Source organism: Corella eumyota, chromosome 3 (assembly GCF_963082875.1).
Source record: "Corella eumyota chromosome 3, kaCorEumy4.1, whole genome shotgun sequence".
Lineage (NCBI taxonomy): Eukaryota > Metazoa > Chordata > Ascidiacea > Phlebobranchia > Corellidae > Corella > Corella eumyota.
This window is the reverse complement of record NC_137492.1, coordinates 465,710-479,759: the sequence shown is the minus strand read 5'-3', so window position 1 is coordinate 479,759 and position 14,050 is coordinate 465,710. Positions and strand designations below refer to the sequence as shown.

Below are 14,050 nucleotides of genomic sequence, written 5' to 3'. Positions count from 1 at the left end.
TTAGCAAAATGGCCAGTTTTATTGGATCAGATGAAGATATTAAGAATGGTTACCACTTGGCTGATATGTTGATGACATCATGTTTTGTTGCTGGTAGTCAACAAATATATCAACAATTCCAAAACTTTGTTGATAAGGAAATATCTTTGTTGGACCAAGAACAATTTTTTTCATCGGTTAAAAATCAAATTACTAAAAATAAAGGAGATTTTGATGTTTTAAAACAACTTTACAAATTGACAGAAAAAACCAATCTCAACATAAAAAGAATGGTTTACAGAAGTTCAACTTTATTTGTTTCAGCAATTGGTAAATTACATGACATTAAAGAATCTTGTTGCTTTGATATTGTGGATAGTCTTGTTCGAGGTAATCAAATACATAAAGAAGTTGGTTTTAATCTTAAATTTGCCATCGCTGTTGCATGTGAGACGAGACTAAAAGTTTACATGAAAAAAAAATCACAAGACGATGTGGTTCAACAATCAGAAATAAAAAAAGAATTTATAGATGACACGGTTGGAATAAAAAGCCTTGTGGAATATTTTTTAATAATTTATCAATTTCAAGAAAACATATTAAGCCTTAAAAAAATATCAGCACAGAAAGAATTAGTCCCAGCAATTTGTGGTTACCTACAAAACTGTGAGTATGCTGTACAATGGGCAAACAAACACCTTAAGGTTAAACATAGAACCCGAATTTATCAACACAAATATAAAGACCCAGCGAATCATGAAAGTATTTGTATGTCTTATTTTTATGTTGGATTGTGCAAATATGAGCTCGGTCAATATAAAGAAGCATTATCTGATTTCCAAAGTTCAATTGAAATTCAGCAACAAATTGATGATGATCCAACTAAGAACAATCTGGTTGCTTTTTTTTATATTTGGCTTGGATTGTGCAAATACGAGCTTGGTCAATATAAAGAAGCAATATCTGATTTACAAACTTCACTTAAAATCCACCAACAAATTGTTCACGATCCAACTAAAAGCAGTGTTGTTGCTGATTGCCATTATGGTATTGAAAAGTGCAAATGCGAGCTCAGTCAATACAAAGAACCATTATCTGATTTACAAACTTCACTTGAAATCCTTCAACAAATTGATGATGATCCAATTAAGGGCAATCTGGTTGCTGTTTGTTATTTTTGGCTTGGATTGTGCAAATACGAGCTCAGTCAATATAAAGAAGCATTATCCGATTTACAAACTTCACTTGAAATCCACCAACAAATTAATGATGATCCAAATAAAAACAGTGATGTTGCTGATTGCCATTATGTTATTGGAAAGTGCAAATGCGAGCTCAGTCAATATAAAGAAGCAATATCTGATTTACAAACTTCACTTGAAATCCACCAACAAATTGTTCACGATCCAACTAAAAGCAGTGATGTTGCTGATTGCCATTATGGTATTGGAAAGTGCAAATGCGAGCTCAGTCAATACAAAGAAGCAATATCTGATTTCAAAACTTCACTTGAAATCCACCAACAAACCGATGACAATCCAACTGAGAGCGATGACATTGCTAACGATCATTATTGGATTGGAAAGTGTAACTATCAACTCTGTCAATACAAAGAGGCATTATCTGATCTCCAAACTTCACTTGAAATCCACCAACAAATTGATGACGATCCAACTAAGAGCAGTAATGTTGCTAATCGTCATTATTGGATTGGTTTGTGTAACTATGAGCTTCGTCAATACAATGAGGCATTATCTTATTTACAAACTTCACTTGAAATACACCAACAAATTGATGACGATCCAACTAAAAGCAGTGATGTTGCTGATTGCCATTATGGTATTGGAAAGTGCAAATGCGAGCTCAGTCAATACAAAGAAGCAATATCTGATTTCAAAACTTCACTTGAAATCCACCAACAAACCGATGACAATCCAACTGAGAGCGATGACATTGCTAACGATCATTATTGGATTGGAAAGTGTAACTATCAACTCTGTCAATACAAAGAGGCATTATCTGATCTCCAAACTTCACTTGAAATCCACCAACAAATTGATGACGATCCAACTAAGAGCAGTAATGTTGCTAATCGTCATTATTGGATTGGTTTGTGTAACTATGAGTTTCGTCAATACAATGAGGCATTATCTGATTTCAAAACTTCACTTGAAATCCACCAACAAACCGATGACAATCCAACTAAGAGCGATGACATTGCTAACGATCATTATTGGATTGGAAAGTGTAACTATCAGCTCCGTCAATACAAAGAGGCATTATCTGATCTCCAAACTTCACTTGAAATCCACCAACAAATTGATGACGATCCAACTAAGAGCAGTAATGTTGCTAATCGTCATTATTGGATTGGTTTGTGTAACTATGAGCTTCGTCAATACAATGAGGCATTATCTTATTTACAAACTTCACTTGAAATACACCAACAAATTGATGACGATCCAACTAAGAGCAGTAATGTTGCTAATCGTCATCATTGGATTGGATTGTGTAAATATGAGCTTAGTCAATATAAAGAAGCATTATCTGATTTCCAAACTTCACTTGAAAATCTTCAACAAGTTGATGACTATCCAACTAAAAGCAGTGATGTTGCTAATCGTCATCATTGGCTTGGATTGTGTAAATATGAGCTCAGTCAATATAAAGAAGCATTATCCGATCTCCAAACTTCACTTGAAATCTATCAACAAATTTATGACAATCCAACTAAAAGTGATGATGTTGCTGATTGTCATGAAATGATTGGAGAGTGCAAAGATCGGCTAAGCCAATATAAATGTTGCTTATTGTAAAGATTGGATTAAAATGTGTGCTGCAGTACCTTTCTTATTTAAAGTTTTTTGCCAAATAGCAATAATTTTTCCAGATTTTATTTTATTATTATTATTAACAAAACAATAATATTTATCAAAAAGACAAAAAAATACTTTTTTACTTATTAAAAATGATGAAAAGCAAACTGTTTAATATTAAGTCTTTTCATAAGTATATCTGTTTTCTAGTATAGTGGAAATACCTGTTAAGTCATCAACATTTTGATTATTAATTTTTTATTACTGTGTTTTATATTAATCCTCTATTACTTTTTGTTTGTTTAAACTTTGTTATCTATTCTTTTTACGGGGCCATTATTTCAAGATATTAACAAAAATTGATTTAGCATATAAAAAATATTTATAATCAATATCTTATTAAATCGTGTTAAGTTATGTCTTTTATGTCCTTATCCTGTTTATGTTTTTAGAATTTTTGTTTAAGCAGTTGTTTCAAATTGTAATACAATGTTGTATAAATTTATTCTGTAATTTAAAGTAATAAAATATATCAAAATGTGAAAGTTGTTTGAATTAAGTATCGTTAAAAATATCAAGTTTTTAACTAAGTTAACACCAATTGCTTTGTAGTTGAAATCCTTATTTAAATAAGGTTAAAAAAATATTGAGGATAAACTTTTTTTGTTGCTTAATTTGCCAGGTTACCACAGAATAAGTCAAAATCAGACAATCCTTTCAATGCGAATCAACTTTAAAATTAAATATTGATCGCTGGTAATGGGTTTGAACAAGAATTGTTTATTGCATTAAATAATCTGAAACTTGTTCGTGTTGTTCTTTATTGAATTCAAAGAAAATGGATGCCATTATTGGAAATATTTGTATACCAGGTAAGTGTTAACGTTTTTTTTGTAAACTTTCCACTGGTAATGTCTGAATGTTGCAAAACTTTTATCGTTGTTTTGTTGGTACAGTCGGTTTAAAAGTTGGTGCAGACGTGGGCAGCGTATGTCTGTTTATTCGTGTATGTAGTATATTACTAAAGTAGTTAGGTCAGTTGGCTGTGTTGTCTGTTAGTCTGCAAAAACTTATTTAAGGTCGTGGTTAAACTCGTAGGTGTAGGTGAGCACAGTTAAACCAAAATAAAACTTCAATAAATGGTAATTTGTTACACAATACATTAGGTTAACTTAAATTAGTGAAATTAAATGCAATGTAACTTAAGTTATCAATAATCGTTAACCTAAAAGGGGACAAGTTATATTACATTTGGTAATATTAAATGTTATGAAATAGCACTGATATATTGTTTATTAACTTTGATTCAAAAATTGAGTTAATGTATATATATTAACGGTAGCACAAGTTAACTTCGTTAACTAGCGATAAGTGGTTAACGGTTTGGTGCCCACCTTTGGTTAAAGCAATACTTAATGTAATAATTGCATCAATGTGTAAAATTGATTAATTTATCAATATTTTCACACACATTTTTGCATAATAAAACATAAATATAAATTGGGAATATAACGGTAAGACCACTTAGGTCTATTTTTCAAATTAAAAGCATTATTAAAATTGTTTTATCTCAAATAGGAGAGCGACTTTCCAGCACGGAAAAGCACCAAGGAGGACCTGGGACTTACACTCGACAGGGTTACATTTTCTCGTCACTAACTGGCACTGTTGAGCTGCAAACAAACAAACAAGTGAAACTGATCGCTGTGAAATCAAAAAACGAAGTTCAAAGTATCCCCGAGATTTCAAGTATAGCAACTTGCAAGGTGAATTATATTTTGTTTATTTTTAAATAAATAAATATAAGTGGATTAAATAAGTTGCATATTTTTAGTGTATTCTTAATTGTAATGGATATGGGTTGAAATATTAGTCTAATTTTGTTCAAGTAAATGTTCAAAATCTGGTACCTATAAAATATTAAGAATTAAATGGGTTGAAAGTATAACGAATTGGTATTATTTGATTAAATGGATTGGATGTATTAAGTGTATTTTAAGTTTGTAAGGCTTATGGTTTAATTCTAACGACCCTTTTCTTTTATTCGAAATCCATTTGTTTTTTTAGATATCATTGGATTTATGCGATCCATTTGATCCAGTATAAAACTTCTTAAAATCTTAGCACTAGGGCCTTTATAACAAAATTAATTTTGTCTTTCAACTGTTATGTTAACATAGTTCAACTAGTAATATTGGAAATTATACAAGTTTGATGTATTTGTATATTGGTTGATTATTGTAATTTCAAATTGGTATTTTACATGTATTTAAGAAAAATCTTTTAAATTATGAAATCTTTTTCAAATGTTAAATATACTTTATTCATTATGTTTAAATATTGCAGATCACCCAAATAACAACAAGATTTGCAAAATGTAAAATAGTTGCGATCAACAACGTTAAACTATCTTCACCGTTCCGCGGAATGATAAGAAGAGAAGATGTGAGAACTTATGACAGGGACAGAGTGGAAATATTTAAATCATTCAGACCTGGAGATATTGTTCTAGCTAAAGTGGTGAGTTGGTGTATTTGGAAACAAAGTTTATGTATTGTGTAACAAATTACCATTTAACAAAGCTACTTTTTGGTTTTCTATGACTATACCCAATCTAAAGTTGTATCAGTTTAAACTTTATAATCACCAACTAACTTTGTTTTATTACCCTTTTTATGTAGTCGTTTTATTACCCTTTTTTATGTAAAGTATGTTTATAATCTTGTAGGTTCGGTTGCAAAGTTGTTTTATATTTTACATTTCTAAATCACAAAGTATTTGTTGTAGATATCATTGGGAGATGCTTCATGCTACCTTCTCACCACAGCAGAGGTGGAATTGGGGGTAGTTGTGGCCCAAAGTGAGCATGGTTCAACTATGATCCCCCTTTCACATAACCTCATGCAGTGTCCCAGTACATTTGAGAAGGAAAGTAGGAAGGTAGCTCGACCACAGAAGGAATTTATTGAGCAACCAACTTGAAAATGGTAAATATTTGACTCGTGTTCATTTTATCTCTTATATATTTTATTATATTCATTTATCCTCGATGTGGGAAGGTCAAATGTGTGACCTAAACATAAAGTAACATCAGTTACTCCGACCCAGTCTTAAGTTGCCTGTGGCAGTTTGGAATATTATAGATTAAAATTGCCCGATAATTACGCTGCTGGTTAAGTGTTTGCTCAGCCGTAGTTTATAACATTTATAATGCCTTACTCGAGAGCACTACGGCTCGAGAGTCATAGGGGTCGAACACAGAACCTCATGTAGTAAAGATTAGTTTTTTGAGCACTTAATCTTAAGTTTTCAAAAAAATATCCCCAAAAAATAAATTTAAATCTCTTAGGACCGAAAATGATAAAACTTCGATCTTCTGATCCCTTTGCAAGTTGAATTAGAGGACAACCCGACCTTGAGTTGTGATGTTAAAGCTTGGTGGTTGGTGTTACATCATGGAAGTTCTAGGTTAGGGGATTCCCACAGGTTCTGAGTGTTTGAAGATCCTGAAGAGAAATATTCGATCGTAATTTTTTGTTTTTTTGGTATTTTATTTTGATTTTTACTATGCTAAGTTATTTAGGCTAAACAGTTGGTATTAAAAAGTCAGTTTTAATCTATATTTATATCTAATGAAGCGTAGTGGACGATTTATAATTTATGGGCATACAAAATAAATAAAACTGTTGTTTGTAGTGCAAGGGTGGATTATTAAAGGCAAATATTAGTAAAGAGTAGCGACCATATTACAACAATTAAAATGCTGACTGTAGGTTGTGCTATTGACAGTTATTATAATGTTTTATGTATTTCTTTAAACAGTGTTTAAAATTATCAATATTATAAAAAAGAAAAAAATTTATTTGGTGTTATTACTACTTCCTTAACTTTAAATCATTACTATACTTCACTCACCAAAATACTATTGGATGTTTAGGACCAGTTGAGGGCAGTATACAACGATTTGGAGGCTGATAACGAGTCAAGTTTATCGGTTCAGGTTTTGATCAAACATGTTATGTTACAAGATGCCGTTCAAAACACAAAACGACATCAATTTCCGGTAAATGATTTAATAATTTAAAAGTATAAATTATGTCTATAACTGATTGGGTGGTTGTTTTAAGTCTTAGTGGTTACTGCTAGTGGCAGATGAGTTTATTATAACTACATTTACGTAATTAATCATAGGGTCAATAATAGCTTATATTCAGTGTTAATCTAGTTAAAAATGGGTCGATTTGCCTTTAATATACTCATGTGTATATAAATACCTTTAAGTCAACACTTAACCTAATTTAATAGTATTAAAATTACCAGTTAAACACAATTGTTCAACAATTTTATTTTCTTTTAGGATATTTGTTCAATTTTCACTCACCAAGTTTTACAATCTTTAGAAAACGATGAAATTAACTCAGAAAATTTTGCTTAAATTTCGAAATTTTAAATTTACACTTTGTTCTATGTGGTCAAGTTTTTATTTTTTTTTCAAATTTTATTTTTTTATTGTTTTTTTTGGTAATATATATTTGTTTTAGTTATTAGAATTAAAAATTTTTAGTTTTTAAATCAATTTGTTTTTGTTGCAAAGCCTGATACAATTAAAGTTTGTTCTTCTCTTACTGACTTAGTGGTGATGATTTAGGCAGTAAAGTTTGTTTGTTATTAAATATTAAACTGTTGCAATGTTTGGACTTTCTTGGTAAATTTGTTTAATGATAACGCCATATAACCTTTGAGTTAAAAAATATTTTTGGAGTAGTTTGCAAACATTTAATATCGGGTGACTCATATAAGCTGTCAATCAAATCAACTTTCTCTTTACAGTTTAAATATGTAATAATAGGAAGACAAATATATTTTGCCACTATATGCAGAATTGCAGCAATGTTTTGGTTTTTTAGTTTGGCATCAATTGTTAAAAACTAAACTTTTATTCAAACAAATATATCGACAAAATAGATAAAATTACTTTTAAGTTTAGTTAGGGCAATAATTCTTACATACCTTATTGTTGTTTGTGGTAATAGGAACTTGATATTTATTTAAAGTTAATAATTAAACAAAATGCTACATAGTCCTGTTTAAAATTTTTTTAATTGTGCTTACAGTGTACCAACATACAGGGGTTTAATATGTTTTAATATTCCATTTTTGTTGGTTTGAAAGAGCAAGTTGCAAAAGTAAGAATGTAGTATCATCAAAACTGTTTTTTACATAACAATGGCTACAGAAGTTGAAATTGTTAAAGAACTTAAACAAATTTGTTACAAAAATGGAAAAGAAAAATTTCCAAAACAATCTGCAGAATTTTTCCATAAACTTGGTTTAATTTACAAAACTGAAGGTTTACAGCAGGCTGACAAAATCAAATTAATTCAAAGTGCAGCTTTACTAAATGCAGCTATTGTTAGAAAACCTGAAAATGTGGAAGAAATTAAACAAGATCTTCGTCAATTTTGCTCTGAATTACTTAAAGTTGCAAATGCAGCAAACCAAGAAGCAGATTTAATTAAATATTCTGAAATAATTAAAAAAGATTTTGTAGAAATGAGAAACAAGGTTAATAATATACTTAAAACCATTTTTCAGATTCCTGAAGACATATCTAACGAGGAAATTACAAAACTTAAAAGTGAAAAAGTTGAAGCTATAAGCAACCTACAAGATATTATAAGTGAAGATTATACCAAGATCATGAAACGCCTTGCTGGATTTTGCAGAAGAAGAATAGGAAAACTTCTATGTAAATATGCTTTAGTGGGACTTGGATCACTTGCACGAAAGGAAATAACTCCTTACTCTGATTTTGAAAACATCATAGTTTTGGATGACAAAGTTAGGGATTTGTCTGAAAAACATCAAGAAAAAATAAAGGAATACTTCAGGTGGTTTGCTGTAATCTTTCAAGTTATTTTGATCAATTTGGGAGAAACAAATATTTCTCGAGTTCAAATTCCAAGTTTGAACGGTGGTGATCCAAATAAATTTAACTTTTACGATGCTGTTACACCCCTAGGCATTTCCTTTGATGGAATGATGCCACATGCTTGGAAATCTCCACTAGGAAGACAAGTTGAAACTGAAAACAAACCATTTACACTTGAACTAATTCAAACTGTTAGCAAAATGGCAAGTTTTGTTAGATCAGATGAAGATATAAAGAATGGTTACCACTTGGCTGATATGTTAATGACGCCATGTTTTGTTGCTGGCTGCAAAAAAATATATCAACAATTTAAAAAATGTGTTGATTGGGAAATTTCATCGTTGGATCAAAAAGAATTTCAATCATCAGTTGAAAACCAAATAACTGAAAATCAAGAAGATTTTAACGTAATGACACAACTTTACAATTTATCTGAGAAAAACAAATTAAACATAAAAGGAATGGTTTATAGAAGTTCAACTTTATTTGTTTCAGCAATTGGAAAAATTCATGGCATTAAAAAATCTTGTTGCTTTGATATTGTGGATAGTCTTGTTCAAGAAAATAAATTGATTGAAGAAGTTGGTTGCAATCTTAAATTTGCCATCGCTGTTGCATGTGAGACAAGATTAAGAGTTTACATGAATAGGAAATCTCAAGATGATATGGTTCAACCATTAGAAATAAAAAAGGAATTTATAGATAACACGGTTGGAATAAAATGCCTTGTGGAATATTTTTTAATAATTTTTCCATTTCAAAAAGATATATTTAACCTTAAGAGAATATCAGCACAGAAAGAATTAGTTCCAGTAATTTGTTTTTACCTACAAAACTATGAGTATGCTGTACAATGGGCAAACAAACACCTTAAGGTTAAACATATAACCCGAATTTATCAACACAAATATAAAGACCCAGCGAATTGTGAAAGTATTTGTATGTCTTATTATTATGTTGGGATGTGCAAATATGAGCTCAGTCAATATAATGAAGCATTATCTGATTTCCAAACTTCAATTGAAATTCAGCAACAAATTGATGATGATCCAACTAAGAACAATCTGGTTGCTGTTTGTTATTATTGGCTTGGATTGTGCAAATATGGGCTTGGTCAATATAAAGAAGCATTATTTGATTGTCAAAATTCACTTAAAATCCATCGACAAACTGATGACCATCCAAATAAAGGCAATCTGGTTGCTGTTTGTTATTATTGGCTTGGATTGTGCAAATATGAGCTTGGTCAATATAAAGAAGCATTATTTGATTGTCAAACATCACTTGAAAACCATCAACAAACTGAACAAACTGATGACTATCCAACAAAGAGTGATGATGTTGCTGATTGTCATAAAATGATTGGAGAGTGCAGAGATCGGCTAAGCCAATATAAATGTTGCTTATTGTAAAGATTGGATTAAAATGTGTGCTGCAGTACCTTTCTTATTTAAAGTTTTTTGCCAAATAGCAATAATTTTTCCAGATTTTATTTTATTATTATTATTAACAAAACAATAATATTTATCAAAAACACAAAAAAAAAAACTTTTTTACTTATTGAAAATGATGAAAAGCAAACTGTTTAATATTTTTCCAAGTCTTTTTATAAGTATATCTGTATATAGTGGAAATATGTTAAATCATCAACATTTTGATTTTTAATTTTTTTTATAATAATCCTCTATTACTTTTTGTTTGTTTTAAACTTTGTAATCAATTCTTTTTACGATCCCATTATTTCAAGATATTAACAAAAAATTGATTTAGCATATAAAAATATTTATAATCAATATCTTATTAAATCGTGTTAAGTTATGTCTTTTATGTCCTTATCCTGTTTATGTTTTTAGAATTTTTGTTTAAGCAGTTGTTTCAAATTGTAATACAATGTTGTATAAATTTATTCTGTAATTTAAAATAATGAAATATATCAAAATGTGAAAGTTGTTTGAATTAAGTATCGTTAAAAATATCAAGTTTTTAACTAAGTTAACACCAATTGCTTTGTAGTTGAAATCCTTATTTAAATAAGGTTAAAAAAATATTGAGGATAAACTTTTTTTGTTGCTTAATTTGCCAGGTTACCACAGAATAAGTCAAAATCAGACAATCCTTTCAATGCGAATCAACTTTAAAATTAAATATTGATCGCTGGTAATGGGTTTGAACAAGAATTGTTTATTGCATTAAATAATCTGAAACTTGTTCGTGTTTTTCTTTATTGAATTCAAAGAAAATGGATGCCATTATTGGAAATATTTGTATACCAGGTAAGTGTTAACGTTTTTATTTGTAAACTTTCCACTGGTAATGTCTGTATGTTGCAAAACTTTTATCGTTGTTTTTTGGTACAGTCGGTTTAAAAGTTGGTGCAGACGTGGGCAGCGTATGTTTGTTTGTGTATGTTGTATTTTACTAAGGTAGTTAGGTCAGTGGGTTGTGTTGTCTGTTAGTCTGCAAATACTTATTTAAGGTCGTGGTTAAACTTGTAGGTGGGCACAGTTAAACCGAAAAATAACTTCATAAATTCGTTACACAATATATTAGGTTAACTTTAATTAGTGAAATTAAATGCAATGTAACTTAAGTTATCAATAATCGTTAACCTAAAAATATAATTAAAACAATCTCTTTCATCAAATCACAGTTTAATTAAACTTTTAAATTAAAAGATATTTTATAAAGTAGTTTTCTAATGTCTTCACAACTTTAGTTTAAAGGGGACAAGTTATATTACATTTAATAATGTGATAGGCGGTTATGCTTTTAAAATACAACAACGTATTAAAACCTATTAAATGTATAGTCCATAACATTTAATATCTTAGATGTAAAAAATTAAGATAACATACCTATATTAACGAAAGCACAATTTAACAAAAATTAACAGGTTCGATAATAAAGTTTTCTTCGTTAATTAGCGATTAGTGGGTTAACAATTTGGTGCCAACCTTTGGGTAAAGCAATACTTAATGTAATAATTGCATCAATGTGTAAAAGTGAATAAATTCATATCTTTTCGAGATTTTCACGCACATTTTTGCATAATAAAACATAAATATAAATTGAGAATATAACGGTAAGACTACTTAGGTCTATTTTTTTAATGAAAGCATTATTAAAATTGTTTTATCTAAAACAGGAGAGCGACTTTCCAGCACAGAAAAGCACCAAGGAGGACCTGGGACTTACACTCGACAGGGTTACATTTTCTCGTCACTAACTGGCACTGTTGAGCTGCAAACAAACAAAGAAGTGAAACTGATCGCTGTGAAATCAAAAAACGAAGTTCAAAGTATCCCCGAGATTTCAAGTATAGCAACTTGCAAGGTAAGTTATATTTTGTTTATTTTCGATTAAATAAATATAAGTGGATTAAATAAGTTGCATATTTTTAGTGTATTCTTAATTGTAATGGATATGGGTTGAAATATTAGTCTAATTTTTTCTTAGTAAATGTTCAAAATCTGGTACCTATAAAATATTAGGAATTAAATGGGTTGAAAGTATAACAAATGGGTATTATTTGGATGAAATGGATTGGATGTATTAAGTGTTTTCTAAATGAGTAAGGATAAGAATTGTGGTTTAATTCTAACGACCCTTTCTTTTATTCAAAATCCATTTGTTTCTTTAGATATCATTGTATTTATGCGATTTATTTAATCCAGTATAAAACTTCTTAAAATCTTAACACTAGGACCATTGTAACAAAATTAATTTTGTTTTTAGACTGTTATGTTAGCATAGTTTAACTAGTAATGTTGGAAATTATACAAATTTGATGTATTTGTATATTGGTTGATTATTGTAATTTCAAATTGGTATTTTACATGTATATATATATCTTTAAGAAAAATCTTTTAAATTATGAAATCTTTTTCAAATGTTAAATATACTTTATTTAATTTGTATCACAGATCACCCAAATAACAACAAGATTTGCAAAATGTAAAATAGTTGCGATCAACAACGTTAAACTATCTTCACCGTTCCGCGGAATGATAAGAAGAGAAGATGTGAGAACTTATGACAGAGATAGGGCGGAAATATTTAAATCTTTCAGACCTGGAGATATTGTTCTAGCTAAAGTGGTAAGTTGATGTAGTTGGAAAACAAAGTTTATGTATTGTGTAACTAATTACCATTTAACAAAGCTACTTTTTTGGTTAACTATGACTATACCTAATCTAAAGTTGTATCAGTGTGAAATTTATAATTACCAAGTAACTTTGTTTTATTACCCTTTTTATGTAGTTAAGTATGTTTATAATCTTGTAGGTTAGGTGACGAAGTTGTTTTATAATTTACATTTATGAATCACAAAGTATTTGTTGTAGATATTATTGGGAGATGCTTCATGCTACCTTCTCACCACAGCAGAGGTGGAATTGGGGGTAGTTGTGGCCCAAAGTGAGCATGGTTCAACTATGATCCCCCTTTCACATAACCTCATGCAGTGTCCCAGTACATTTGAGAAGGAAAGTAGGAAGGTAGCTCGACCACAGAAGGAATTTATTGAACAACTAACTTGAAAATGGTAAATATTTGAATAGTTTTATTTTGTCTCTAATATTTTTATTTTTTTTATTTTTTATTCTTTATGTGGGAAGGTCGAATGTGCGACCTTAACATAAAGTAACATCAGTTACTCCAACCCAGTCTTAAGTTGACTTTGCTAGTTTGAGATATTATTAATTATAATTGCCTAATAATTAAGCTGCTTATAAAATGTCAGCAGGAGTCATACCGTTTATAGCATCATACTCAAGAGTGCTACAGAATGAGGGTAATGCGGAGTGAACCACGGATCTAATAGAGTTATAACAAGTGTTTCGACCACCTCACTTTGTATTTATAAATCAATTTCTTTAAGTTTTAAAAAAAAATTAAATTTTAATCCCCAGACTAAAAATGGTGAACCCTCGATCTTCCAATCCCTCCAACAAGTTGAATTAGAGGACAACCCGACCTTGAGTTGTGATGTTAAAGCTTGGTGGTTGGTGTTACATCATGGGAGTTCTAGGTTGGGGGATTCCCACAGGTTCTCAGTGTCTGAAGATCCTGAAGAGAAATATTCGATTGTAAGTTTTTTTTTTTTGTATTTTACTTTGATTTTTACTATGCTAAGTCATTTAGGCTAAACAGTTGGTATTAAAAAGTCAGTTTTAATCTATATTTATATCTAATGAAGCGTAGTGGACGATTTATAATTTATGGGCATACAAAATAAATAAAACTGTTGTTTGTAGTGCAAGGGTGGATTATTAAAGGCAAATATTAGTAAAGAGTAGCGACCATATTACAACAATTAAAATGC

At 29.9% G+C, this 14,050-nt stretch overlaps 2 protein-coding genes across 4 annotated transcripts; both read left to right on the top strand.

Moving 5' to 3' along the window:
• Positions 1 to 3,560: 3,560 nt before the first annotated feature.
• On the top strand, positions 3,561 to 6,850 carry LOC145746207 (exosome complex component CSL4-like). 3 transcript variants are annotated; one of them, XR_014281296.1, is made up of 6 exons: positions 3,561 to 3,667; positions 4,374 to 4,561; positions 5,142 to 5,315; positions 5,583 to 5,782; positions 6,145 to 6,340; positions 6,733 to 6,850. XR_014281296.1 is itself a non-coding variant. In XM_082564422.1 (5 exons), exons 1-4 carry the CDS (start codon positions 3,634 to 3,636, stop codon positions 5,775 to 5,777), a joined length of 591 nt encoding a protein of 196 aa, XP_082420548.1. In that variant the 5' UTR covers positions 3,561 to 3,633; the 3' UTR covers positions 5,778 to 5,782; positions 6,145 to 6,716. The 3 variants fall into 3 exon arrangements, 1 of the variants encoding a protein (XP_082420548.1); XR_014281295.1 differs by having other exon boundaries at positions 6,145 to 6,321; positions 6,733 to 6,815; XM_082564422.1 differs by lacking the exon at positions 6,733 to 6,850 and having other exon boundaries at positions 6,145 to 6,716.
• A 4,116-nt stretch (positions 6,851 to 10,966) lies between these two features.
• LOC145746209 (exosome complex component CSL4-like) lies at positions 10,967 to 13,750 on the top strand. The gene is made up of 5 exons (XM_082564423.1): positions 10,967 to 11,000; positions 11,873 to 12,060; positions 12,651 to 12,824; positions 13,071 to 13,270; positions 13,638 to 13,750. The coding sequence occupies exons 1-4, from the start codon at positions 10,967 to 10,969 to the stop codon at positions 13,263 to 13,265; spliced, it is 591 nt and encodes a 196-aa protein (XP_082420549.1). The 3' UTR covers positions 13,266 to 13,270; positions 13,638 to 13,750.
• The last annotated feature ends 300 nt before the right edge of the window (positions 13,751 to 14,050 follow it).

Coding starts and splice junctions, on each gene's coding strand:
- LOC145746207 (XM_082564422.1), top strand. CDS start 3,634: ATGGATGCCATTATTGGAAATATTTGTATACCAG. Junction 3,668..4,373: donor TGGAAATATTTGTATACCAG/GTAAGTGTTAAC, acceptor TATCTCAAATAG/GAGAGCGACTTTCCAGCACG. Junction 4,562..5,141: donor CAAGTATAGCAACTTGCAAG/GTGAATTATATT, acceptor TAAATATTGCAG/ATCACCCAAATAACAACAAG.
- LOC145746209 (XM_082564423.1), top strand. CDS start 10,967: ATGGATGCCATTATTGGAAATATTTGTATACCAG. Junction 11,001..11,872: donor TGGAAATATTTGTATACCAG/GTAAGTGTTAAC, acceptor TATCTAAAACAG/GAGAGCGACTTTCCAGCACA. Junction 12,825..13,070: donor ATATTGTTCTAGCTAAAGTG/GTAAGTTGATGT, acceptor TATTTGTTGTAG/ATATTATTGGGAGATGCTTC.